Genomic DNA, 27,621 nt, shown 5'->3' on the forward strand with positions numbered 1-27,621 from the left:
CTTGCCAGTTAATGGCCTTTACTGCAGGGAGGTGGGGCGGGTTCCAGACACTTCATGTGATGTATTAGCTGGAATGAGATTTGGTCAAAATGTAAGAGAAAAAACCCAAATAATAGATGATTAATAAACATTGATTTCTTCCTCACGTAAGAGAAGGCCAGATGTGGCAGTCCATGGCTTGTATGACAACACCACATCATCAGGGATGTAGGCAACAGACACCTAGCTACACCACTCTCTCAGTGCCAGTGCCTTATTGTCCAGGTGGCTTCTGCAATTGTATCTGCATTACAGGCAGCAGGAAGGAGGAACGTAGAGAAAGTAAGTACACAGTCTCTTTCCAGAAGCCCACAGAGTATTCTGCTTACACTTTTTGGCAAGAAATTAAACACATGGCCACATCTAGCTGTAAGCAAGGCTACAAAATGTAGTCTCTTAGCTGGATGCATTGCTACCTCAAATGAAATTGGGTTCTTACTGCAGCAAAGGAAGGGGGGAATCATGTTAACATAGGTAATTAGCAGTCTCTGTCCCATTGAGATTTCTATAGTGTTGGTATCTGTAAGTCTTTTTTCTTGGGTGAGTAAGTTTCTCCAAAGATGTCACCTCCAATTTCCCATAATTTTAATATCCCAACAACAAAGTTATAGGAAGTGCCTCTGGTGCCCCGTGTCAGAATCCCCTCAGTGTACCTCTGATTTAAGTTGTATGGTGGTGGACAGGCTTGTGTAACTCACCTTACTCTGACAAAGTCCAACCTTAACCACAGATTGGATGTCTTTCTGCTTTCTACCCAGGGCGCTGAGCTGCCATGGAGCCTACAGGCCAATTCCTTAGAGCTACCCAGTGGGGGAGGGAATTGAAGGATTAATGTTGAAGGAGGGAATTGAAGGAGGGATTGGAGGCTGGATCGGATCCAGCCTCCAATCCACTGGAGATTTGAACAATTGAAAGGTGTTCTGTAAGCTTCTCAGGAGGTCCTGATGGAATTGAGCCCCAGCTGCCCATAGTAGAAACCTCAGTAACACATACTTGTATTGACTTTCCCTCTTTCTGCTTCACTCTGCTTGCTACCTCACTCTTGCTTCCTGGGACCATGTCCTGAATAAAGTAACTGCACCGAAGTTTTGTCTTAGTCTTTGCTTTTTAGGAAACTCAACCTAAGATAAAAGTAATATCATTCTTAAAGTTTTAAGCTTAGAGTCTTAAATCTCTTGTCCTCACATAAAACTTCAATGTAACATCCAAAAAATACCACATGTTGTCAAGAAGAAAACCAAAAAAAGGGCTAATTTTAAAAATTCTTTACTATACCTTGTATTGCTGTTCACTTCCTATGACTGTGAAATATGGTTAAAGAAATAACATGAACTCAGTTCTTATCTTGAAAATGTACGGATGAAGCTTGGGCCAAGAATCTATCATAACTAACTGGCACAACTAGCAGCTGTTCTGAGATGAATCTCCCATCTTCGTGCTTCTAAAAACTGATTTCATAAGAAGTTTTAGAAAATGTCATAGTCTGGAATTGACTCTTAAGGAAATATCCAGTTCTTACAGGTCCTTTTGCCCTTTGACATTGATACAATGAATTGCTTATATGTCTCTCTCACTTTCCCTAGCACAGCATCTGGAACAGGTAGGTGATTAATTGTTGAATAAATGAATAAATGAAATTATAGTATATACTAGTTTCTATTTTCTTATCTTGTAAAATAAGTTGAGAATAATGTATTGACATAATTGAGGGAATCTTTGAGGACATAGAATATTGATAAAATATTTCATAAACTTGTGAAGTAATATCTAAAAGTTTAATATCAATGTTGTAATATTTCTGATAAAAGAAAATGGTTGCAAATATATTGAAATTTCCTTTTTATACTTTAGATGAACTATGTGGTAGTATCTTAAGAAATTATAGTAGATCACAAGTTGGTCATTTAAAATATTTATTTTGAAATCATTTAATAGATAAATTTTGAACCAGAAAAAGGTATCAAAGTATACTAAATCAATCATCTGTGGGGTTTAAAAACTTTAACAGGAAAAGAAAAAAGGATGTGCTAGTGATAAATATATTTTACAATTCACATATTTTATTGTGTAATAAGCTGCACTGCATTACATTCTAACAACTGCAGATACGACATTATAATGATTTTAATGTCTAGACTAGTCATTTTGATACTACAAATCTTAAAGTTCTTAACGGAAAAGAGCCATTAGCAAATTTATGCATCTAAGCTCAGTTTAACTCAATTAAATGAGATTTATTGAATTTTGTGCCCAACACTATTTTGTTTGTGCAGCAAACCCTGGTTATCTGTAGAGGGTGTCCTCCTGAGGATCCCAGGAATAAGGAACAACAGATTTAACTGGCCCATTTTCTTGAACTCTAGAAGCCAGGAGGCGGGAGAGGAAGTGGTACCCCTCCTTTTTGTTGCTCCCCTGGGAAGATGCCAGTAATCTTTACTGGGGTTGCAAGTCTGTATTTCTGTACCGATTCATTTCCATAAGTTCAGGTGTACTGTATCAGCTTCCTAGAGCTGCCTTAACAAAGTATCACAAACTTCATAGCTTAAAACAACAGAAATTTTTAAAATCACAATTTGGAAGTTACAAATTCAAAATCAAGGTGTCAGGAGGGCCATGTTCTTCTCTCTGAAGGCTCTAGGGAGGATCCTTCCTTGCCTCTTCCAGTTTCTGGTGGTTGCCAGCAATCCTTGGCATGTAGATGCGTCATTCCAATCCTGTCTCTATCTTTACATGGCCTTCTCCACTGTGTGTCTATGTCTCTCCTCTTATAAGAACATCAGTTTTTAGGCATACTCTGACCCAGTATAACCTCATGTTAACTAATTACATCCTCAAAGATGCTAGTTCCAAATTAGGTACATCTGTAGGTACCTGGAGTCAGGGCGTCAACATACTTTTCTGGGGGGACACAATTCAATCCACAACAAGTATCAACAACATTTCTTTCCAAGAGTGGAAAATAGCATCACATTTTTGGCAAAAGGCAATGTGTACTATTTATGTTGTTCATAATCCTTACCTATAACCAAAACCAGTGCTAAATTACATGTAACAGTTACACTTAAGACATATTTAAAAGACTTAAGAATAAATGGGCATTTTAGAAGTCAAATAAGTCAAATAGCAAGTGATGAAATAATGAATATTGAGGTGGCAAAGAAGGCTTAATTTCCTTCTCCTTGTGATGGATTCACTAACCTGAGATGGAACATAGGACAAAATCAACCTCTGCAAACAGTGGAATACTCCAAACGTATTTTCAGTGAGGATCAGTCCAATGAATACAGTGAGACCAAACAATATTACTTATTGTTGAGAAAAGTATAAATAGGACACAATGTAATAGATATGCAGATTAGATCTCCCTTCCATATTCAGAAAATGGACACAAACACACTTGATTTTGCTTCGGCTTTATCTACAGTTAAGCCATCTATTGCTTCTTTCAACTCTAGTAATCCTACGAGCACTAAGATCAAATGCATAATATCTTGGTCCACTGAAGAAAAGGAAGAAGGCTATAAGAAAAAGAAAAAAGATATAATGTATTGAATTAGCTTGTAGCAGATCTTGGATGTTTTCAATTAAAAAGACCCCACTCCTGTCCTAATATAACTTTGCAATGCAAATGAGCTACTTAAATTTTTTTTTTAATTTATTAGGTTATTTTTTTTTCTACTTACAATTCTTCTGGAAAACGGCGTCAACTCTACTTTCTATTCCTTGAAAGCTACTTGCTATGCTTTTGGGATAACCTGGTTCCATGGATTGACTTTGGTCATCATATCTGATGAGAAAAAAATAATTGTCCCACATTTAAGACCAATACAGTGTACAGTGATTAATAGTTTTATTTAAATTGTATGTACTTTACATAATGCCTTCACACATATTTTCTCATTTGTTCTTCACAATGTCCTATTTACTGGGAAACTAACAGTGGTTAACTTCTCTACCTAAGGGTACATACATATTTATAAAATATATGGGTATCACTAATATGAAAACAGGCTTCTGATTGTTGGGGCAGTGTTATTTTAAAAAAGGAGAGCTTATATGTTCTAAGGCTTTTACTTAATTAGTTCATAGTCTCTCTATCTGAATAAATATAAATAATAATTTCAAGTTGGGAATCAAGTTCTGTATAACATTTGCTTGAGTGTAGTAGAATTTAACTCTTAGAATTTAATGAATAAATGAGAATTAGCCTAACTCTTTCTTTGCATCCCATTTTAGTGTTTTATTAAAGTTTGCTCTGTTTCAGGATATAGAATCCTCAATACCATTGTGCAGGAATCTTAACTTTGTAAAATTTTCAAAAGCCAGAGCGACATCAATCATCTTGTGAAAAAGAATGCCTATCAGAGACCACCTAGATATTTTTAACCTTCAGTTGCCTAATCAATGATGGTTTGTAAAGAGGGTAAAGAAACACAAATTTCAATTTCTAATGGAAAAAATAGTTTATCTTACCTCCAGAATTGGTTGTTTACAAAGAAGTATGTCTTTCCCCTGTAGGAAACAGCTGCATCTATTGCTTGGACACTGCTTGGGAAGCCATAGTTTGCTATATTCTTGGGATAACCTTGCTGAATATCATAGCCACTTACAGCCCAGTACTGATTGCCTGCGAATGATTCAGGTTATATATTAGATAAAGTTTTTCCATTCCTACAAAATGTATACCAATTCTTAATCTTTGCATAAATTCATCATAGAAATGAAAATGGAAAAAATAGTCTTGAAAAGATAGAGGTGGTAAAGTCAAGACCATTGGGCTATGATAACTCTAGTGATTTCCTGGAACCTGTAAAGCATTTCCAACTTCTTAGCCTGACACTCAGGGCCCCACACTTGAACGTCTTATCTCATGTGACTTCTATACAGAGAACTAGAGCCTTGGGGAATCTTAGAAATTTATATCTGGGATGAGGGTGGAGGAAGGCTAAAGGTGGTCTAATAAAGTGTTCTCATTTTGTAGATGAGAAAACTGATGCCTGAAGAAGGTACAACATGCTCAAGTTCATACAGCATTTAGTGGTGGAGATGCGACCCAACCCAGGTCTCGTGACAAAAGCCCAGCTAGCCTAACACTCTCTCCTTGACTCACCTCCTTGAAACTGGAAGGGACCACAAAGAAGTCCTGCCCTTCCCTTCAGGAGGAACTAAAATAAGATGAAAACCTTAGGCAGTTACCTTTGAATATGAAAATTAGGTCCTTGTCAAAATCCTCATAAGCAGCCTGTATACCATTTACCAGGGATGGCCAGAAGAGAGAAATGAAATTGAGTTCGACTCTTCGTAGGTGAGGATGCTTTCTCCAGAAGTACCTAATGGAACACAAGGGAGAAAACCACATACAATAGTCTAAGCAGGCAGCTTCTGTGAGTCTTGGGCTGGTATTGATCCTATAAGATTGCTGGGAGGATATAATATACAGTGAAGGCAATGCTTCCAGCACAGTGACCAGCATATGGCCAGCACTTTATGGTGATACTGTCCATCTGGTGAGTATTTTACAGTTTTCAGATGAGCTGATAGGAGTGACCTTATTTGATTACATTTTACATTGCCCGCCTCCTCACACATTGACAAGTTTTATTTTGTTAGTCTCTTTCATTATTGTTGCTACAATATGAAGAGAATATTTAGAATATTCTAGCAAAAGCAATACAAGTACACTCAGCCTGTGAGTGCACAATCACAGAATGCCAATGGAAAATTGAAAAATTCAGTCAGATGATTTTCCCTGCAGCTTATTAAGTGACAGTTTCCATTCACTTGAATGAATTTGGGTGGAATTGAATGCTATTTTGGTGTTGGGTAAACCCAGCTATAGAGTTCCCATCAGCTAGAGTCCATGTCTGTTTACATCATCACAAACATCTAAATGCTTACAGATGTTTTAGCTTTTATTTTTCTTTTCCTGGATGTTTTGATTTACCCAGAAAGCACTATCAATTCCAACGAGATTCATATGCATAGAATTCAAAGGAAAAGCTGGGTAATGTGTAATATGTGACTTAATTAGAATCCAGTTTTAAGTTATGCCAGTAAAAGAAGTCAAAGGAAGGAATAGTTCATTCTTATACTTGTCTTTAAAGAAAAGTATTTCTCCGCGGAGTGTAGTGATAGCATCAAATGTCAGTCTGGGGTCACAGGCTGTGGGTGTGGTTGGTCCAGTAGGTTGCACAGGGTTGCTCGAAGGTCCTGAAAGTAAAAAGACTTTTTATAAGCATGAGTCCAGGGTGAATTTTGGTGTATTTCAGTTACTTCTCAGGTTGGTGAAGGGTTTTCATATGAAAAGAAATGCTAGCTGACTATCCTATAAGACATTAATCACACATTAGGCCCTCTTAAAAGTTTTATTTTTTAAAATTAAAAAATAAAAGAGGGGGGTAAGATGAATTGGGAGATTGGGATTGACATATATACACTAATATGTATAAAATAGATAACTCATAAGAACCTGAGGTATAGCACAGGTAACTCCACTTCGCTGTACAGTAGAAACTAACACAACATTGCAAAACAACTATTCCCCAATTAAAAAAAAATGAAACAAAAATAAAAGAGTAATGGTAGCATTAGGGAGAGTTCCAAGCTAAGTTGTGAAATAAAGAAATTTGAATTCTTCCCCCTCCCCTCTGGCAGTTTAAAATTAGAATCCCATGCTTCTTTCCCTTCTTGCCTCCTCTTTCTGCATTTTTAGTCACTCAGTATCTACTTTCTCCTTTCTCACTAAAATCCACCTTCTGGAAAGAGGCCCTCACAGCATAAATCTAAATCAAAATGTAGCAATATTTTTTTCTATAAGTATTTAAATTTTAATGTATTTTCCCATTGTAGAATGAAAGGCTGCTAACAGTTCAAATATGGGCGAGTGAGAAAGGGAGGTGTTTTCAGGGGAAAAGGAATTGGGGAGTAGAGGCAGTTAGACTAGGTCTCATCATCCCTGAAAATTCTACTGTCATGAATAAAATTTGTAGTTGTGGGACCCTGGCATGCTTCGTTTTGTACTGCTGTCCAACCAGAGAGGGAGAATGTTTTACACAATTCGACTCCACGACACTCCCTTCCAATCAACAAAACATTTTTTAAATTTTTTTATTTTTAGAGAGCTACAAACCTCTTCTCTGGTTTCTTGTTATTACAGCCACTAGGGGGCAGGAGGGCAAGAGGAAAGAGAGAGGCAATGGTCTTATCAGACAATACTTAGACAGAGGCAAAGGCCTCTATATCCCTCCCTGAAAAGTATCAGTACTGTCTTTAAAAGATGTTTCTTTCTCTCCATACTCCATCCCCACTCCCCTCTTTCCCCCACAGAAAACAATCTTGATATGTTCAATATATATGTATACATGTTTGTTAGCATGTTTCTTGAAAATGCCTTGCTTTGTCTATATACATATTTAATTTGTGTAGATTCATGTATTATGTAATTTATACACTGAGTAACATGTATCATTCTCTTTCTTTTCCAGGAAGCACAATGTTTTAAAGACTCGTCTATGTACATCTGATTCAGTGCTTCTCAGTGCTGTACATTACTCTATGGCAGGCATTCACCACATTTTACCCATATATTCTCCTCCTGATGGACTCCCAGGTGCCCTCTAACTTCGATCACCATAGCCAAGACTGCAATGAACGTCCCTGACATGGCCAGGTCTCACCAGGTACTGCTGCTCTTCAGATGACCTTACCATAGATGGCCTGAATGCCACTGATGTCATCTTGAGGGAGCGAGTAGGTGCTGGGCTCACTGAAAGCGTAGTTGGGATACATCAAGGCACCAGGGTCAGAGGAATGAGCCAGCCCCAAGGAATGGCCAAATTCATGGGCAGCAACAAGAAACAAGTTGTAATCTGAAATGCAAGCATGTGTGGTGAATGGCTCCAAGTAGACTGAAGGGTGGTGGAAATAGGATCTCAAGGAATGCAGCTTCTGAGCCAAAACTCCCTGGAGAAACAGCCTTTCCCATGCCTGCCTTTTTCCTTTTCTCTTCAGGTACCTGAAGAAATGGAGATTGGAAGGAATCAAGGTAGGGGCTATAGGTTAAGATTAGGTGAGTATGAGGTCCTCACCAAATCTTAGAACCAAGAAAGACTGCTGCTTTTATTCCAGTTCCCATATCTCATGGGCCTGGGGCTCAGGCAAGTGATGGCAGGGCCATCACAGGTCTCATGACTCTCAAAAGCCCTCTCCTCCCATGCAGCCACCCCTACCCCTCTCCAGTCTCCCAGGCCCACAGCCCCATGAGGAGAGTCTCAGTCTGCCAGGCAGCAAGAGTGGCCTCAGATGCAGAGCTGACTCACTTTGGCTCCCTGACCACTCAGCACCAGCTCTTCCTTGATTCTGAGCTCTCCAGGAAGCTTCAGGAATTTTCCACCAGAAAGAGACAAACGCTGCTTCTTATTGCTTCCTACCCTTATCTTTTAACTTCCATGAGCATAGTGCCTTTCATAACTGGAAGCTTAAAAACTTTCAAGGCTTGCACTTCCTGTCAAATAAAGCCTGAGCTCCTTTGCCAAGTTCAAGACTACTCCATTTGGCTCCAGCAGACATTTGAGGACTAGATTTCTGATGTGAATCCTTCACTCCAGCTAGTCTATGTGCCATTTCACAAACACACTGTGCATTTTCTTACATGTCTACTTAAAAAACAATCATAGTTGTACAGCACTTTATTATATGCTAGGAATTGTAATAATATTTAATCTTAACAATATTTTTATGAAGAATTGTTAGATTACTTTTACGATAAAGGAACTGAAGCCCAGAGATTTTTGAATACCCTGTTATATTGGCCTTGCAACTAATAAGTGGTAGAGCTGGGGTTGAACCCAGGTATGATGGCAAGACCTGTGTTCTTATCACCATGTTCAACTTCCTGATGATAATTACCCTTGTAATATTCTACTCATGCTCCAAGACTTTCTTTCTTGATCATCACATCCTTCCATTTTGCATTCATAAATGCTATAAAAAACATCTTTGAGTGTCTGGAGTACTGGGCAAGGGGCTCTGGGAGATTTGTGATGATGCATAGACTAAAAGGAGAGATGTGTGCAAACAAACAGAATGCACAGAATAATAAGGAGGGCAGTTAGAGAAGAAAAAATCAAGGCTGTTGTTATTCTGAGAGGAAGGCTTCATTTCCAGCTGAAAGACAGGATGGGGGTGGCATTTGACGTAGCATGGAAAAGAGGGATTTTGAAAGGTGGGGCTTAGGGTGTGGGGAAAGGTGTTTCAGGAAGAGGAAGCAATGTGAGCAAATGTAGGGCAGTTGGAAAGCACATGGTGTGATCTAGAAACAGTGAATGTGCCATGTGACTGCTGTGTGTGAAATATGAAGACAAGCCATGAAAGATGAGTTTGGAAGATCTCCAAGAGCTTTCAGTGTCAAGTGAAGGTATGTGGACATATTTGGCCTGGAAAATGTAAACACTGGGCTTTCCAAATGTAAAGATGGGCTTTCCAAGGACAAAACTTCTTACAGTGCTGGGGAAAATTAGAGGGAGCTAAGATCGGAGGTGAACAGTCCAGGTGGGAATCTGGACCAGTTAATTCAGGTAAGAGGTAATGACCGTCTGAACTAGTGGGGAGGGCAATAAGAATGCAAAGTCGTGGGGAGTGTTTATTATCTTTGGGTACTCACAGCTCCTAGCACAGGGACTTAGGTAGAATAAACACTCAGAACATTTATGTTGAGAAAATGGTGGGAGGAACAGGTCCCAAGCAATGGTAAAATGCTCCTTTCCTATTATTTTCTAAAAAGTGTTCTTTGGCTTCTTGTTACCCTGTAGCCTTGTAAAGTACCATATGGTCTGAATATACCTCTCATTATTCTCAGTTCTTCCCTTCAGGTGGTCTTCTTCTTACTCTGAGTTTTCTCCTGAAAGGGGTAGTTTGCTATATGGAAACGTATCATTGAAAAAGAGCTCCACGAAGATGAAATCACCAGATGAACGAGAATAACTAGATGGCTGCTCTTTCCTAAATAGGTCAGTTTTCTAAATAAACCAATTATTTCTGAATTTCCAAAAATAGGAATCTTTTTCAAACATCATTAAATTTCACAATATTAAAATACATACCCTAAAGCAGTGGTAAGCGAACTTTTTCTATAAGAGTTCAGATAGTAAATATTTTAGATTTTTATGAGCCGTATGGTCTCTGTGTCAACCACTCAGCTTTGTTATTGTGGTATGAAAGCGGCCATAGATGATACATAAACAAAAGAGTATGTGGCCCTGTTCCAATAAAACTTTATTTATACAAATAGGACCAGGAAGGACTTAGCCATGATCTGTTGTTTTCTGATTCCTGCCTTAGGAAACAAGGTCAGAATTTAGCTTCAGGATTTTTTCTAAACCTAAATTAACTTAGTATCTTGAGGTAGCAAGAATTTTAAATGATCAGTTTGTGTGAGTGTGAAATGTTACAATAACTTGGCTGTGTGTGTATGTAGGAGGGCAAATTCTAATGTGGAAAAGTTCATTTAGAAGCTGCATGTGGACATAACCTTGGTTAACTTACTTCTGGAGGTTTTGGTCCATGTTTCTTCTGCATCAAAATGAACATCTCCTCCAATACCTGGGCCTGGCTGAAAGGCATGAGCAAGGATCCCATTGGGTCCATCAAATGGAGAATTGTCCCCATGATCTGAAATAAAATGATTTGTATTGGGTATTTGCCAAGTCTCAGTTTAGCCAGGGAAAGCAAAATCGAGCATGACTGCTTTGAGCCTACCTCCTTGGAGAAAGGCAATCTTGATATCTGCTTCTTCCTGTGAGGTCTTGGTGAAGTTCAGGGGTGACACGCGACTCCAGAGTTTAAAGGCTTTCTCAAGAGCTGTTTCCACTTCAGCCTCTGACAAGTCTGGGGTATAGTTAATAATCCTTCAAAATGAGAAGGTGTGTGAAGCGTTCATTATTGTTTAGAACAGCAGTCCATCAGTAGATTGAATTGCTCTAGTTTGGAGTTTGTGCATATGTGATGTGCTACCACTGAAGAGGGTGCAAGGAGGGGTGCAGGACTTAGGGTTGAAGACAGACGTAGGTTCTGGACCAGTTACTACATGTCTTTAAACTCAGTTTCCTTATTCATAAAATGAGGATAATAAAATAGTACCCCTCTCATAAGGTTGTTGTGGGATTAAATGTATGTAAAGCATTTAGTTCACTACTTGGCAAATAGTAGTATTCAACAAACATTGGGTATCATTATTATTGTTATTATCATCAAGATGCATGAATGGTGGGGCTAGATTCTCTCCAGCAATGATTAAGCCTTTTTTGGGTCCTAAAGTGAATTCTTAGAGAGACAGCCTAACATTGCCATAGTCCTCTTTAGATTGATAGAGAAAGAAGACAAAAATGGCAGGCTTTGGATTGAAAAGAACCCATGGGATCTTTACCCTTTCATTCTCATACTCAGTCACTAGAATCTAAACTCTATAAGAGCAGGGATATTTATTCATTTGTTTGTCTCTAGTGTATTCCGAATCCTAGAACAGTGCCTGACACATCATAAGTGTTCAGTGAACATGGGCTGAATGAGTGAATTCTCAAACTCTAGAAATATTACCTGTAGGTCAGATTAGTTTGTTTCCACTTGGGGTTTCCTGGAGTTATCATAAAATTGCCAGTATCGGGCACTCCACAGCGAGGCTTTCCCATGATCTCCAAGGTTTCCTCATTTGGCTTCCCTGTTATGTTCAGCCCAAAGAATTGCTGCATTTCTTTAAGCTTCTCAACAATCACACTAGCGCTGTTCTTCCTTTCAGACTGATATTTGTACCTTGGTAATTGGTAGAACTTTTCTAGGTAATTCTGGAGAAAGTCAAACATGTAACAGATTTGCTGTGAAATTTCCTTCAGTTCTCTGTGCATTTTGCATTCCTTTTTAAGTTATTGCAGAGGTCAAACCAAAACTAATAACCTGATAGTCACAAAGATAAAAGCACAAATTTTCTGGTTGACTTGGAGAGAACATTGCCTACTGGAAAGAACAGTCCATCCATTCAGTGCTACAGTTAATATTTATGCATAAAAATAGGTATTTCATAAGGGATGAGTTCCACATTCTCAAGCAAAATGCTAGTACACAGTCAGGAGACTGCCTTCTTATTTTTAATAAAAAAACGAAAAACAAAACAGCATCAGCATTTATTGGCTCCTTGAAGCATTAGTTGCAGCAATGCAGATTCTCTTTTCTAATCCTCTTTTCACTACTGTAGAGAAGGTTTAATCATACATATTAAGACATGAAGATGCAGAGAAATAAGGAACTTGCCAAGAAGATAATCAGGTCCCAATTCACCATGTTGCTTCTCAAATGAGAATTAACGTCTTCAAAAGAAGAATTCCAAACATGTTTTGGGGCAACAGCAGCATCACTGTCATTAGCATTTTATCCACCACAGTAACTCTTTGGGAGGGGCCAAAGCTCATTAAGAAGGTTCTGAGGGGTGTTAACAAGCTAATCATGAAACTTCTTTCTCTCACCTTAAGCATCCTTAAGTGGCACTTTGCAAGTGACACAGGACAGAGCAATTTTGTGCTCACACAGGCTTTGAGATCAGATAGATTTGGGTTCAAATCTTAGCTCTGCCACAGATTAATTTTGTGTCCTTGGACACATCACTTAGATGACTTCAGATTCACATTTGTCTCTAAAGTGGAAATAATAATCCGTTGCCCTCATAGGATTGTTGTAGGATGATATGAGACAATGTTTGTGAAATGCTGAGCAGGGGCGCTTTGTACAGAGTAAGCACTTAATCACTTCTATTAGCCCATGGGTTACTGTTATCATTGTAAGAAATATATTTTTTTAAGTGAAAGAAAAATAACAAGAAGAAATGCTTTTCTAAAACTGTAATGCTAAGAAAATTGTGCATGACAAATTTCTGACAGCATTCCCTTGTGTTCCTTTAAAAATTTGGCCTTTCATACTGTGAAACAATGGAGAAAAGTTATCAGTTTTGCTTTTACAGTGCTTTCAAGAGTTTATAAACAGCCCCATAATCTGGTTTTAGGAAATATGATTACACTATGAACTGATTTCTAGTTCCTTAGAGTTTCCCATCCTCGCGCTCTATGTACACCTGAGATTTTTGGCTGCAAAACAAGTCCATGTAGAAAGCACCAGTCATGTAGTAACTGTGTTGCAGATACACCAGAAGGGAAAATCTTAGGTAAGTGAGAAAGAAAATCATTTTATAATTAAAACCATTCCTTCTAAAAGTTTTCTCCAGCTGCAGCAGCTCGGCAGCAGTATTTTCTGAGGGTTTGAAGAGCCCAGCTTGTTTGCATGCCTGGCTTTCAGAGGGCCCAGCTTGGAACTCTCCAAATCATTGAAACGTCTACGGACGTTTAACCTCAAACAAATCATTCACATAATTCTTTCAGGCTGCTTTAACTAAAAAGAGAAGAGAACCCAAACAATTTCCTCATCACCAGCAAATCAACTGCCCACCTAATTGATAGTTGAGTTACCTGAACAATTTTTGTAGTTTTCTCTTCTAGGAATTCAGAATGTACTAGAAAGGCCTTGGAAAGCTGCACGTGGAGTAACAGCAGAAGTGGAAGCATCTTCAGACTGAACATGGCCTCGTCTTCAAAAACTACCTCTCCTGGCCTTCCTTCTGCCCCTTCTCCTGATGGGTACCCTGAAGTTCAGAGCATCCCATGTCACTCACTGCTTTCATTTGGTCCTTTATAAAGCCCTGTCTTAAACAATTGCCACATCAGGAATGTGAAGCAACACGGGTTAATTACACTCTGACAGTTTTGCAATGTTATAATGTGATCTAGTACCCCCAAATAGGGGAGTCTTTCAATGGAAAAAAAAGTACAATTTGCTGCTCTGTTTTGGGGGTTTTTAGATATTTACTTTTGCAAAATTGTCTGGTCAAGGAAAAGGAATAAGAGACTAATTCTGAAGTTAATGAACAGCAGTTACATTTTCTGGGCATGTCAGATGCTGAGGCTGTATTAATTTATGCAGTAGAATATTGTTTGATTAGTGGTAGGTATCTTGGGGCTAAGGAGCCTAACTAGAGAAGCTCTGCACTTACCCACCCTTGTTGTAGGTGAGGAACATGTGTGCTTGTGTGCGTCGTGACAAAGCTGGATGTATATGGGGGTCCTAAAGCAGTTTCTGGAGGATGTGGTTTTAGCGTCAATGCATTTTCTGCAAGCTGGATTTTGCATGGGAAAGACAAAGAAACCAATACTGATGGTAATGATAATAATGATCATTTGCTAAATATTTATTATGTCCCAGACTTACATGCTGTATGTATATGACCTCAGTCCATCCTCACAAGACCTTGGGAGGTAGATGCTATTATTATCTGCATTTTGCAGATATAAAGAAAATCCAGAGAAGTGAGATGGCTTATATAAATCACATGCTAACCTTATGGAGGAGCCAGGATTCAATGGTAGGGGGTATGTTTAGAGGCTGAGCTGGCAGCTACCACATCAGGCCCTGTTTTCTAGTCTTCCACTCCAGCACCCGGCTGGCCCACGGTGGAGCAGTAGCTCCAGGGCTGTAACAACTGGGAGGCCTTGGCTTGTGTTCATGGAGAAGACAGGGAGAGTGAGCATGAGATGCCTTGTACACTCCCAACGGAAAAGACCCTGAGAGGACTTTCAGGCAACATGGCTATGTAGCAGCTGTATTGATCAGAGGCCTTGGGCTTGCTTTCAAATTGTGTCACCTGGTCTCACTTATTCTGACTCTATGTGCATGTAGATTGTTACCATACACAGTCTTTGTATACATTCATTTACATATATTTATATATACAGTTGACCCTTAACAAGGGGGAGGGTTAGGGGTGCTGACCCTCTGTGCAACTGAAAATTTGCATATAGTTTATAGTCAGCCCTGTGTATACTCAGTTCCTCTGTATCCATGATTCCACATCAGCAGATTCAACAGTGCTGATCATGTAGTACTGTAGTATTTATTATTGAAAAAAAATCCAGGTATAAGTAGACCCATGAAGTTCAAACCTATGTTGTTCAAGGGCCAACTGTATTCTGTAAGGGCAGGTATTCCTGTGCATAAATGTATATGTCAACATGTATGATGTATAACATGTGTTAATATATTATTTGAGATGCTATGGTAGATGGTTCAGTTCCCTCCTGGAGTCTCCTAAGAGCCTTTTAGACAATCCAAAGAAATATGTCTTGGGTTAGAACCTATCCGGATAGCAGATGAATGTTTATGATGTAGATTCTTACATTCACTCAAGAAATATTTCCTGACACCTATTGTATGCCAGGTGCTGTGATGGGTACTAGATTATTGGAGATAAGTTAATAGTGGTTCAGATTAAATACTGTGGGAGTCTGGAGGAAAGTGCAATGATTGGGTTAGGTAGAATCAGGGAATTCTTCATGAAGGATGTAGCATGTGAACTTGTCCTCAAAGAAAAAGTAGAATGTGGATGTGCAGAGATTTGGGGATCTATTCCTTGTCCTCATGTGCTAGTTTTTCCCAATTTGTTCAAGCAGTTCCAAGGTCATGATCATGTTAACCTCCCCTGTGTACACAACTTAGTCATGATGTGGCTTCCTCTGCATTAGATCTTTAGTGAAAAAACCTTTTCTTCCTAAATGAGAATGCCTTAACATTGGTCTACCCTATGTTATTTTGATTCACTACCTTGTTTATAAGGTTTATAAATGTACTTTCTCCTGAACATAATGGGACACAATTTAGACAAGAATCCCAAACTTTGGTAAACTCAGTTTTCTAGTGTTTGTGTAAATGTTGTGTTAAAAACCAGAACACACCTGGTGGAGAAAGCCACACCTGTTTTCAGGGCCTCCGCCTTCCGCTTTCTGAATTCTTTCTCTACACCTGACCTCCCCTCACCTCCACAGTGTCTGCACCTCCCTTCTTCTGGTGCCTGGAACCCAGAGTTCTCTCAGGCTCTCTCTCCTCTGAAAATCTGCTTCTGGGAAAAGACCAGCTATCAGTCATTTCCATTTTAGTGTGCACTTAGGGGCCATTTAAGCCAATTTCTTACTAGAAAAAAAAAAGACAAACGAGCTAACTTTTTTTTTTTAATGAAGTCTTTGTTCACCATAATATGAATTTCAGAGCAAGTAAAAAAGACAGTGGAAATTTAGTTTTGGACAGAGACAATGAATGACAATGGAGGACCATTCTGTCTCCATAATGCCACCCCCTGTAGATAGCAACCTTGTCTGATCACCCGATGTGCTGTTCCATAGCAGAGGTAGCAACTTGTAATTTTACAGCTTAGTTTTGCTTTTTCAGCCCAACAAGAAGGAACTGATTGCATAGATATAGTTTGTTTTCTCTTTAGTTTAAAAGAGAGAAAAAAGGAGAAGAATGTGTCTAGCTAGCTGGAGTGGGCATAGGCAGCAGGGAAAGCTACCTGGAGGTGCTCCTGTGTGCTGAATCTTGAAAGCTGAGTGGGAGTTTGCCAACGGGGAATGTGAGTGGTAGAGGAAACAGCACACACTAAGTACAGAAGTTTACCCAGTGACGCAGGTGGACCTTTGATTCATTCACAGGCAAAATGTCTTCTGCATCAAGCAGTTTTGAACTGTGATGATCAGGATGGACGTCTCTACCCCCTGATCAAATGAACAGATAATTGTTGGGGTCAGTTGTGGTGAAGGTAAAGAGCATCAGATGTGAAATTACACTAACTGGGTTCGAATTGTAGTTCTGCCACTTCCTACTTATGTAACTTTTAGCAAATCATCTAAGTTCTTCTGAGCCTCGACTTCCACATCTATAAAACTGGGACATTAACATCTCCCTCGTATGGCCTCAGGAGGATTGGATGAGAGAGTGTATGTGGGAGCTCCGTGTAAACCCTCCTGTGCCCTTTTCCCTGTATTGTGAGTGTGATGAAGTTATGGCCATGATCGTTCTTATGTCCATGCTATAAGTGGAGTTAGCAATGTTGAAAAGCTCCTCTTTTCCAGAAAGAGAAGTGCTTCAAGGTTAAGCCACTGAGTGATGAAGTAACTTCCATACAGCTTCCTTCAGCATCCAGAGCTCAGGGCAGCCAGGGAACATATGTGTGTAAGTTACACACCCTTCACACAGAGTATAAATGGTTAAGTTAAAAATCACACAAGCCATCATGTACTAAACACTGCACTAAGCTGGCAGTCTTTACTGTCAAGTGAGGGAATGTGTGTGGTGTCTTCACTCTTAGGACTCAGCCTTAGATGTTGGCTATATATTATCTCCCTTTAGGTTCATAATAATGCAAGGAAGAAGGGGTTATTATCCCTATTTTAAAGATAAGGAAAGTGAGGTCTAGAGATCTGATTCCAACATACCTTTCCATTTATCTTTCCTGGTAATCTCTCCTTTGTTCTCTCAGTGAGGAAAAATTCAAAATAAGGCAGTAGTTCTCAGTCTTGGCTCTACATCAGAGTCTGTATTAAAAATACAGATAAGTGTGGGACTTCCCTGGTAGTCCAGTGGCTAAGACTCTGAGCTCCCAATGCAGGGGTCCTTGGTTCAATCCCTGGTTTGGACACTTGATCCCACATGCATGCTTGCAACTAAATATCCTGCATGTGGCAAGGAATAACCTGTGTGCTGCAACTAAGACTGGGCTTAGCCAAATAAATAAATAAATATAAAAAAAATACAGATAAGTGGGCTCCACTCCAGCCCCCAAGTCCGAATCTCTGGGGTAGGGCACAGGCATACATAATTTTAGGGAGCATCCCAAGTGATTCTGAGAATGAGTTAAGAACTCCTTTGTAAGAGAATATAGAGAACATACACAAGAACGTGAACATCCACACCGTAAGGGTTCAAGAGAAGGAACAATCACACTCATTGAAGAGATCAGCAGAGACTTCATGGAGGGAGTGGCCTTGAGATAAATTTCAAACAATGGACTGAATTTTGGCATTGATATTCAGGTAATGAGGGTGGAATTAGAAGAAACAAAGAGCAAAGGCAGAGATATGAGAGACTTGGTATTCTGAGATGCAATTTCAATGTGTGTGTGTGTGTGTGTGTGTGTTTGGAATGGGGGTGGGGTCACCACAAATCCGACAAGGTATTCTTGGACACCAGCAGGGTTTCTGAGAATTCAACTCAGTCCTGACACTACCTGGAGAGAATATCTGATTCCACAGGTTATGGGTTCAGTTCTACAAGACTCTCCCCGACCCCACCACTTCAGACGCCAGTCAGAAGCCCAAGTTATCACCTGTACTTCTGACCAACTGGCGATAAATCAGGAGTTCCCACGGCCTTCTCCTTGGGTTTGATTAATTTTCTAGAACAGCTCACTGAACTCAGCAAAACATTTTAGTTAGTAAACCACTCATTTATTATAAAAGGATATAACTCACAATTAGCCCAATGGAAGAGATGCATAGGGCAAGGTGTGTGGGGAGGGGCACTCATTTCCACATGGCCACCAACCTGGAAGCTCGCCAAACTCTGTCCATTTGGGTTTTTATGGAGGCTTCATTGCATAGGCACGATTGATTAAATCATTGGCCATTGGCAGCTTACTCAAGCTCCTCCCCTGCCCAACTCTTACTCAACCTCCTCCCCTGCCCCTCTCCCCAGAGATCAGTGGGTCATGCTGAGAGTTCCAACATTTAATCATATGGTTGTATCTTTCAGTGACCAGCCTCCATTCTTAGGCATTTTCCAAAAGTCACCTCATTAACAAAAGACACCTTTATCATTCTCAACACTTAGGAAATCCCATGGGTTTTGTGAGCTGTGACTCAGAAACTGTGGTTCTGAATGACCAAATATATATTTCTTATAAATCACAATATCACAGAAACCTTGGTTTATATGTGGAGACTAACAAGGTACTGGGGTTGTAAGGATAGAATTTATAAAGGGAAACACGTTGGAAAGGTAGGTTGGAACCAGATGGTCGAATGGCAGGGACTGAACATCAAAAAGGTCAATAAAAAGCAGTCATTTTTGGTTTCTGGGCCTAGTGGTGATCTGAGATGAGTTAATAAAGCTAACATGGTCACAGTGCCTAGGACAGACTAGGATGGGGAGGAGAACAATTGAAGGATGGTATAAAAGTTGTAGTGAAAGGACCTGGCCCTGGGGATGGCCATGGGTCTTCCTACAAGAAGAGGAGAGATATCTCTCTTTGTTCAAAGATGGGTGGTGAATAAATGAGGTTGAGGAAGACAGGCGGGAACCTGGGTCACCACACAACTCGTCTCCGGGGCAACCATTCACAACACAGACATACACTGGGGAATCTACACTGGATAATATCTATTGTCTGGATAACATAAGAGCTGTTGTCTTGAGGTTGGCAGGTGGGAGCCAGGTCAGGGCTTGAGCCTGAAGGAATTGGAGGTGACTTACAAAAGCTGTGGTAATAAATTCAACTGGCAGCTGAGGCCAGTAAAGCCTGGCTGAGCAGCAGTGGTGGCCCAGGCCTATGAGAAGGCTACCGTTGGCAACAAGGATCCAATCCCTACCTTGTTTATTAGCTTCAAACATTTCCATTTACCACCCCCTTCCTTTTCAACTCCCCTCCCAACTGGAAGGTGTTGAGGATAAGACAAAAAGGAGAAAAAAAATGACCCAGCGATAGTCAGTAACTGTACACATACCCGTTTGACAGAGACCCATGAGAACAGACCACGACATGATAGGCATTTCCATTCCAAGCTGCTCTGTTTCTGGTGGGAGGCAACTGCTGACTGAATTTGCCCAAATTCTCTTCCCTCCTCAAGCAGTCCAGCTCTATGGCTGGGATGTCTTGTTTTTCGTTTCTCCTGAGGTGTGTGTTTTCTGAATCTTCTCCACTCCTGGTTATTCAGTCTCATGCCCACCTTGCTATACCAAGAGATACTACCTCCTACCATAGGCAAATTACCTCAGTTTCTGTCACAAAAATCTGATTTCCCTCATCCCAGACTCCTGATAACTGCCCTTCCTGGTGTCCACGGATCTCTCTTTGTATTTCTACACCAGAGCCTGTTCTCTTTAAACCTTCTCCCCACTCTTTTTCTTTTCCCTCATTGACGCCTTCCCCCTCTGTCTGCAAATGCCGTCAGAGCAAAACAAAACAAAACACACCAATGGCCTTCTCATCACCACCGTCCTCGCACCCTCCCCTCACACTCAGATTCTTGGAGGCCTCATCCAGTGCTTCCTCACATTGCACCTCTGCCCTTGTCCCCTCCTGGCCCAGCCTCCCCCTTGCCTGGCACCACTGGAGTCGAGAGCTCATCTGAATAAACTCTGTCTCACATCTTTAGGGACCCCACTTGATACTGTTCTCCCTTGTCTTGATCAATGGTTCTCAACTCTTTAAACCTGGAATATCAGAAAGACACCACATAGGCCTTTTGGTGACTGGCTATCTACATATTGCTGTGTATTAGTTTCCTATGGGTGCTGTAACAAATTACCATAAGTTTAGTGGCTTAAAACAAGGCAGATGTATTCTCTTACAGTTGTATAGTCTGAAGTCTGATATGGGTCTCACTGGGCTAAAATCTAGGTGTCAGCATGGTTTTTTTTCCTTCTGGAGGCTCCAGGGGAGAACTGGATTCCTTACTGCTTTCAGTCCCTAAAGGCTGCCTGTGTGCCTCAGCTGTGGCCTCCTTCCTCCGTCTTCAAAGCCAGAATGAGTGCTTCTCTTTAACCCTTCTTCTGACATCACATCTTTCCCTGACCACAGCTGGGAAAGGTTCTCTGGTAATTAGATTGGGCCCACATGGATACTCTCCCCAGTTCAAGGTCTTTAACCTTAGTAACACTTGTAAAGTCTCATTTGCCATGTAAATTAGCATATTCACAGATGTCCAGGGATTTGAGTGTGGACATCTTTGGGGCAATAATTTTCAATGGGAAGAGATGGGGGTGGCCAGTAAATGTGTGGAGTGACTGCACAGAGAAGGGCACCTGAGAATCTGTGGGTCTGCATGTGGTTCGAAAGTCCTTTAGGAGATCATGCCCTATAATCCCAGGATGACCTACACCCAACCTGGTACCCATTTGAGTACTTACTAAACACCCATTATAAATCAGGGGCTGTAGTAAGTGCCTTTGCAAGATCACTTTCATGTAAATCTCTTAAGTATGGGTTTTTAAAGCAATACAGAAATCGAGGATCAGAGAGGTTAAGTGAATTACCCAAGGTCACATGGCTAGCAGGTGTGTAATGTAAGTGGATTTGGGAATTCAGTTTTTGTTTCATAACTTCGATCCAAACTCGTTCCATTAAAGCTCAACAAAGTCATACCCTGGAGGTCACATTTTACCTTAGTAGCTTCTTTAGTTCAAATGTTACACTAAGGTCCCCATAGGAATATTCCGACCCTTCCTTCCTCCAAATTCTTCAAGTGTGGTTGCCTTGCACATGAGGACAGAACTTCAGAGGAGCCTGAGCCGAAGTCCCAGGGCCCTCACAGGCAGCTAGTTTATCTTTTGTATGTGGAGTGGAAGTCTGGAGACCTGGGTTTGACCCCTTTCTACCGTTTACTTGACCATGGACAAGTTCCTTTATCTCTGTGCCTCAATTTCACATCTCTGATTGGCCACTTACAGCTGTGGAATCTTGAACAATTCACTTCACATCCATAAGCCTCAGTTTCCTCCTGTAAAATGGTGGCAATATCAGCTACACAGTATGATTGTCGTGATGATTAAATATAGATTTGCATGGAAAGTGTCTGCACATAGTGCAAAATAATAGATAAGAGTTCTCTGACAACTGATTAGGAAAGTATCTCACAGGATAGCCATGGGTTCTAAAGAGGTAATAGATGAAAAGCAGACTATAAACTACAAAGAGCTATTCAAAAGATTTATTTTATTTTAAAAGTATTCTAGTAATACAGGAATATGCTGTTAAAAAAAAGAAAACAATTTCAAACACGCAGAAGTACGAAAAGTAAATGTGAAGTTCCCCAAACCCCCCACCTCACTCCACTCCCATCCTCTGGAGATGACCACTGTTAGCGTTTTGATATGTCTCCGTCCAGACATTTTTCTATGTCTTAATGCTAAAGATTAAAGATTGTTATTAGATATAGAAGAAGTTTCCAGGACTACAGTGTGTCCCGAGTGTAAAATGTCAGATTCTCCAAGGCTAGGCTGCTGTAGAGTAGTAAACAAGGCCTAAATCAAGTCATGGAAGAGACCTGTCATCCTTAGCCAAGCTAGTGGTGGTCATGCCCATGTAAAACTACTAGAGGGTGCCCAGAGTCCATCTAGGCAGTGAGCTGTTTGATCAGGTCAGTAGTCTGAAACAGAAACGTGAACACAGATGGCCGTTATCTCACTTAGCAAGGGTTTGAACGAGGCAGGTTACTTGGAGAACTGAGCATTGGAGACTCAGCCAAGGCCCATTAAAATGCATAGTTGGCTGCAGGTGAGAAAACAGAATGAGAACTCCACAGAGTGGCCACACACTCCCTAAGCACACAATTTTGTACTCCATTAACAGAAGAAAATCTTAATGTCATGTTGTAGGTAGCAGTTTTAGAAGGTCACTGATAGGGCCATCTATGGTCACACAGTGGCTGTCATACATGTCACAATTTGCTTTGGACAATTTGCACAATTTGCTGGTAGAAGAAAATATTTTAAGTCTGTCAAATAACGGTTGAAGACTTGATGACTACCTACCATCAACAGAAATGAGGTACAGAAGAACCTGCAAGAAAATTGATATCCGTGCAGAGAAGAGAAGGAAGCATGGAAATGATTTCTTTCATGTTTCTGCTCCACTGCTACCTTGGTCTGAACCACCATCATTTCTTGCCAGGACAATAGGCCTTCTTGTTTCTGTTCTGGCTACTCTACAATGTATGCTCAACACAGCAGTCAGCATACATTACTTTGCTCAAAATGCTGCAAGAGGTCCCAATTTTGATTTTACCCAGAGTGAAAATGAAAGTCCTTCAATGGATTACAAGGGCCTTTCTGATCTGGCCCATCTCTTACCTCAATTCCTATTCTTGGCTTCCCTTGCTCTGCCGGAGCCTCATAAGCTACTTGCTTTTCCTTGACTCCATCATGCATGTTCTATCTTAGGGTCCTTGCCTTGACTATTCCCTCTACTTGAACACTCTTCCTCGGGCTTTCACATGCCTAGGTCCTGCTCTTCTTTAAGTCTGCTCTTAAAGGACAACTTGCCAATAAATCCTAACCTGACTATTCTAATTAATCAGTGACTCAGTTGACACGCCCTCCCCAGCACTCTTCATTCTCCTCTTCCTGTGAACTTTTTCTTATTCCCCCATGACATGTGTCATCTTCCTATATACTTAAATAAATTATATTGACTACTTAGTATCTGTTTTCCTTGAACCCCACGAAAACAGCTCTCATTGTTTTGTTTACTGAGGTATCCAAAATGCCTAAAATAGAGCATCCACATAGTATGTGATCAGTAAGTACTTTTTCAGTTAATACATACATAGGGACTACTTAATATCATGATATTTACTATGTGAAGAATTCAGACTGTAAAAAAGTAGGCACAATATATTTTCATATTTATAAAGAAAAGCATAAGCATTAAAAATACCAGAAGTTAATAGCCCAAAGTATTAACAGTGCTTATCATTGGGTGGTAAGATTACAGATGATTCGTGTTCTATTTTTGGAATATTTAGTATTTTTCAAGTTTTCTTTCCTTTTCCTTTCTCCCATTTCCTTTCCTTCCCTTTCTTTCTCTTCCCTTCTCCTTCCTTTTCCATTTCCCTTCTTTTTTCTTTCTTTTTTTTAACTCAAATTTTGTTACACACAGCCCTCAGTTCATGACACATTATCCTTATTAGTCTATATAGACACCTTTAATATTTTTCTCACCGTTCTTCTCTTTACCATCCACAGCACAAATACCCTCTGCAGCCTCAAAATATTTAATATATTTCCTTCTAGTTTTCCTTCCAAATGTTCATTTAACTCTGCATATATTGCTGAAAAATATATAGTGTTGTTTTGTATGTGGATCTTATTATTTTTTTTAAATGGCACTGTTCTTTATATTTCATTCTGTTTCTTACATTTTCAATAAACACTTCATCTTTGAGGTCAGTCCTTGCTGCTCTAAAGTTACTTTAGTGTACTGCTTCTCACTGCTGCGTAGTATTCTGATAATACAGATAGACAGATAGATAGATAGATAGATGATAGGTAGATAGATATAGATAGCTCACATCCTATTTGTCAGTCACTAAACAAAGGCCACCCAGGCTGCTACTACCTCCCTGCTGTCAAATAGTTCTTTAATAGTCATCCACCTATAAGTCTCCTATGGACCATGGTCAGAATTTATACCCAGGAGTGGAATTGCTGGGGTTAGGGCTTAGGCATTCTTACAATACTAGCAGATATTGCTTCACAATGGTTGTACCAATGAACACTCATACCAGCTGTAAATGAATGTTTATATTCTCCATCTTTTTCCCAGCAATTAATTTTATCAGAATTTCTAATTTCTGCCATTTTAATGGATATACCTTTGTATCTTGTTTACATCCATATTTCCATGATTAAAAAGTAGGACTGAGAGATATCTTGGGTCACAAATCAAGCCTTGGTAAATTTAAGAAAATTGAAATTGTATCAAGTATCTTTTCTGACCACAATGCTATGAGACTAGATATCAATTACAGGAAAAAATTTGTAAAAAATACAAACACATGGAGGCTAATCAATACACTACTTAATAACAAAGAGTTCACTGAAGAAATCAAAGAAGAAATAAAAAAATACCTAGACACAAATGACAATGAAAACACAATGACCCAAAACCTATGGGATGCAGCAAAAGCAGTTCTTAGAGGGAAGGTTATAGCAGTACAATCCTCCCTCAAGAAACAGGAAACATCTCAAATAAACAACCTAACCTTACACCTAAAGCAATTAGAGAAAGAAGAACAAAAATACCAGAAAGTCAGCAGAAAGAAAGCAATAAATCATAAAGATCAGATCAGAAAAAAAATGAAAAAGAAGTGAAGGAAACAATAGCAAAGACCAATAAAACTAAAAGCTGGTTCTTTGAAAGATAAACAAATTTGATAACCAATAGCCAGACTCATCAAGAAAAAAAGGGAGAAGACTCAAATCAATAGAATTAGAAATGAAAACAGAGAAGTAACAACTGACACTGCAGAAATACAAAGGGTCATGAGAGATTACTACAAACAACTATATGCCAATAAAATGGACAACCTGGAAGAAATGGACAAATTCTTAGAAGAGCACAACCTTCTGAGACTGAACCAGGAAGAAATAGAAAATATAAACAGACCAATCACAAGCACTTAAATTGAGACAGTGATTAAAAATCTTCCAACAAACAAAAGCCCAGGACCAGATGTTCATAGGTGAATCCTATCAAACATTTAGAGAAGAGCTAACACCTATCCTTCTCAAACTCTTCCAAAATATAGCAGAGCGAGGAACACTACCAAACTCATTCTATGAGGCCACCATCACCCTGATACCAAAACCAGACTAAGATGTCACAAAGAAAGAAAACTGCAGACCAATATCACTGATGAACATAGATGCAAAAATCGCCAGCAAAATACTAGCAAACAGAATCCAGCAGCCCATTAAAAGGACCATACACCATGACCAAGTGGGGTTTATCCCAGGAATGCAAGGATTCTTCAATACACACATACCAATTAATGTGATACACCATATTAGCAAACTGAAGAATGAAAACCATATGATCATCTCAATAGATGCAAAAAAGCTTTCAACAAAGTTCAACACTCATTTATGATAAAAACCCTCCAGAAAGTAGGTATAGAGGGAACTTAACATAATAAAGGCCATATATGACAAACCCATAGCCAACATCATTTTCAATAGTGAAAAACTGAAACTATTTCCACTAAGATCAGGAACAAGAGAAGGTTATCCACTCTCACCACTACTATTCAGCATAGTTTTGGAAGTTTTAGCCACAGCAATCAGAGAAGAAAAAGAAATAAAAAGAATCCATATCAGAAAAAAAGTAAAATTGTCACTGTTTGCAGATGACATGGTACTATACATAGAGAATCCTAAAGCTGCTACCAGAAAACTACTAGAGCTAATCAATGAATCTGGTAAAGTAGCAGGATACAAAATCAATGCACAGAAATCTGTTGCATCCCTATACACTAAGGAAGAAAAATCTGAAAGAGAAATTAAGGAAACACTCCCATTTACCATTGCAACAAAAACAAGAAAATACCTAGGAATAAATGTACCTAAGGAGACAAAAGACCTGTATGCAGAAAACTATAAGAAACTGATGAAAGAAATTAAAAATGATACAAACAGATGGAGAGATATACCATGTTCTTGGATTGGAAGAATCAACATTGTGAAAATGATTATACTACCCAAAGCAATCTACAGATTCACTGCAATCCCTATCAAACTACCAATGGCATTTTTCAGAACAAGAACAAAAAATTTCACAATTTGTATGGAAACAAAAAAGACCCTGAATAGCCAAAGCTATCTTGAGAAAGAAAAACGGAGCTAGAGGAATCAGGCTCCCTGATTTCAGACTACACTACAAAGCTACAGTAATCAAGACAGTATGGTACTGGCACAAAAACAGAAAGATAGATTAATGGAGCAGGATAGAAAGCCCAGAGATAAACCCACGCACCTATGGTCAACTTATCTTTGATATAGGAGGCAAGAATATACAATGGAGAAAAGACAGCCTCTTCAATAAGTGGTGCTGGGAAAACTGGACAGCTACATGTAAAAGAATGAAATTAGAACACTCCTTCACACCATACACAAAAGTAAACTCGAAATGGATTAAAGACCTAAATTTAAGGCCAGACACTATAAAACTCTTAGAGGAAAACATAGGCAGAACACTCTATGATGTACATCACAGCAAGAGCCTTTGTGACCCACCTCCTAGAGAAATGGAAATAAAAACAAAAATAAACAATGGGACCTAATGAAACTTCAAAGCTTTTGCATAGCAAAGGAAACCATAAACAAGATGAAAAGACCACCTTCAGAATGGGAGAAAATATTTGCAAATGAAGCAACTGACAAAGGATTACTCTCCAAAATTTATAAGCAAGTCATGCAGCTCAATATCAAAAAACAAGCAACCCAGTCCAAAAATGGGCAGAAGATATAAACAGACATTTCTCCAAAGAAGATATACAGATTGCCAACAAACACATGAAAGGATGCTCAACATCACTAATCATCAGAGAAATGAAAATCAAAACTACAATGACTTATCACTTCACACCAGTCAGAATGGCCATCATCAAAATATCTACAAACAATAAATGCTGGAGAGGGTGTGGAGAAAAGGGAACCCTCGTGCACTGTGATGGGAATGTAAATTGATACAGCCACTATGGAGAACAGCATAGAGGTTCCTTAAAAAACTAAAAATAGAACTACCATATGACCCAGCAATCCCACTACTGGTCATATACCCTGGGAAAACAATAATTCAAAAAGAGTCATGTACCAAAATGTTCATTGCAGTTCTATTTACAATAGCCAGGACATGGAAGCAACCTAAGATGAATGGATAAAGAAGAT

The 27,621-nt window shown here is 39.5% G+C and overlaps 1 protein-coding gene across 1 annotated transcript in view; it reads right to left on the minus strand.

Annotated features, from left to right (window-relative positions):
• The window catches only part of LOC307190425 (uncharacterized protein), a gene marked incomplete at its 3' end in the record, with an annotated part of 107,967 nt that overhangs the window by 13,252 nt on the left and 67,094 nt on the right, over window positions 1–27,621 (minus strand). The window contains exons 12-21 of the mRNA XM_079929585.1: window positions 13,545–13,717; window positions 11,632–11,876; window positions 10,795–10,943; window positions 10,582–10,707; window positions 7,746–7,907; window positions 6,132–6,249; window positions 5,236–5,369; window positions 4,513–4,666; window positions 3,723–3,826; window positions 3,433–3,538 (exon numbers count right to left, since the gene is read on the minus strand). Of these exons, the coding sequence (XP_079785711.1) occupies window positions 3,433–3,538; window positions 3,723–3,826; window positions 4,513–4,666; window positions 5,236–5,369; window positions 6,132–6,249; window positions 7,746–7,907; window positions 10,582–10,707; window positions 10,795–10,943; window positions 11,632–11,876; window positions 13,545–13,717 (1,471 nt within the window). The remainder of the gene's footprint in view (window positions 1–3,432; window positions 3,539–3,722; window positions 3,827–4,512; window positions 4,667–5,235; window positions 5,370–6,131; window positions 6,250–7,745; window positions 7,908–10,581; window positions 10,708–10,794; window positions 10,944–11,631; window positions 11,877–13,544; window positions 13,718–27,621) is intronic.

This window comes from Stenella coeruleoalba (assembly GCF_951394435.1).
Source record: "Stenella coeruleoalba genome assembly, chromosome: 8".
Classification (NCBI taxonomy): Eukaryota; Metazoa; Chordata; class Mammalia; order Artiodactyla; family Delphinidae; genus Stenella; species Stenella coeruleoalba.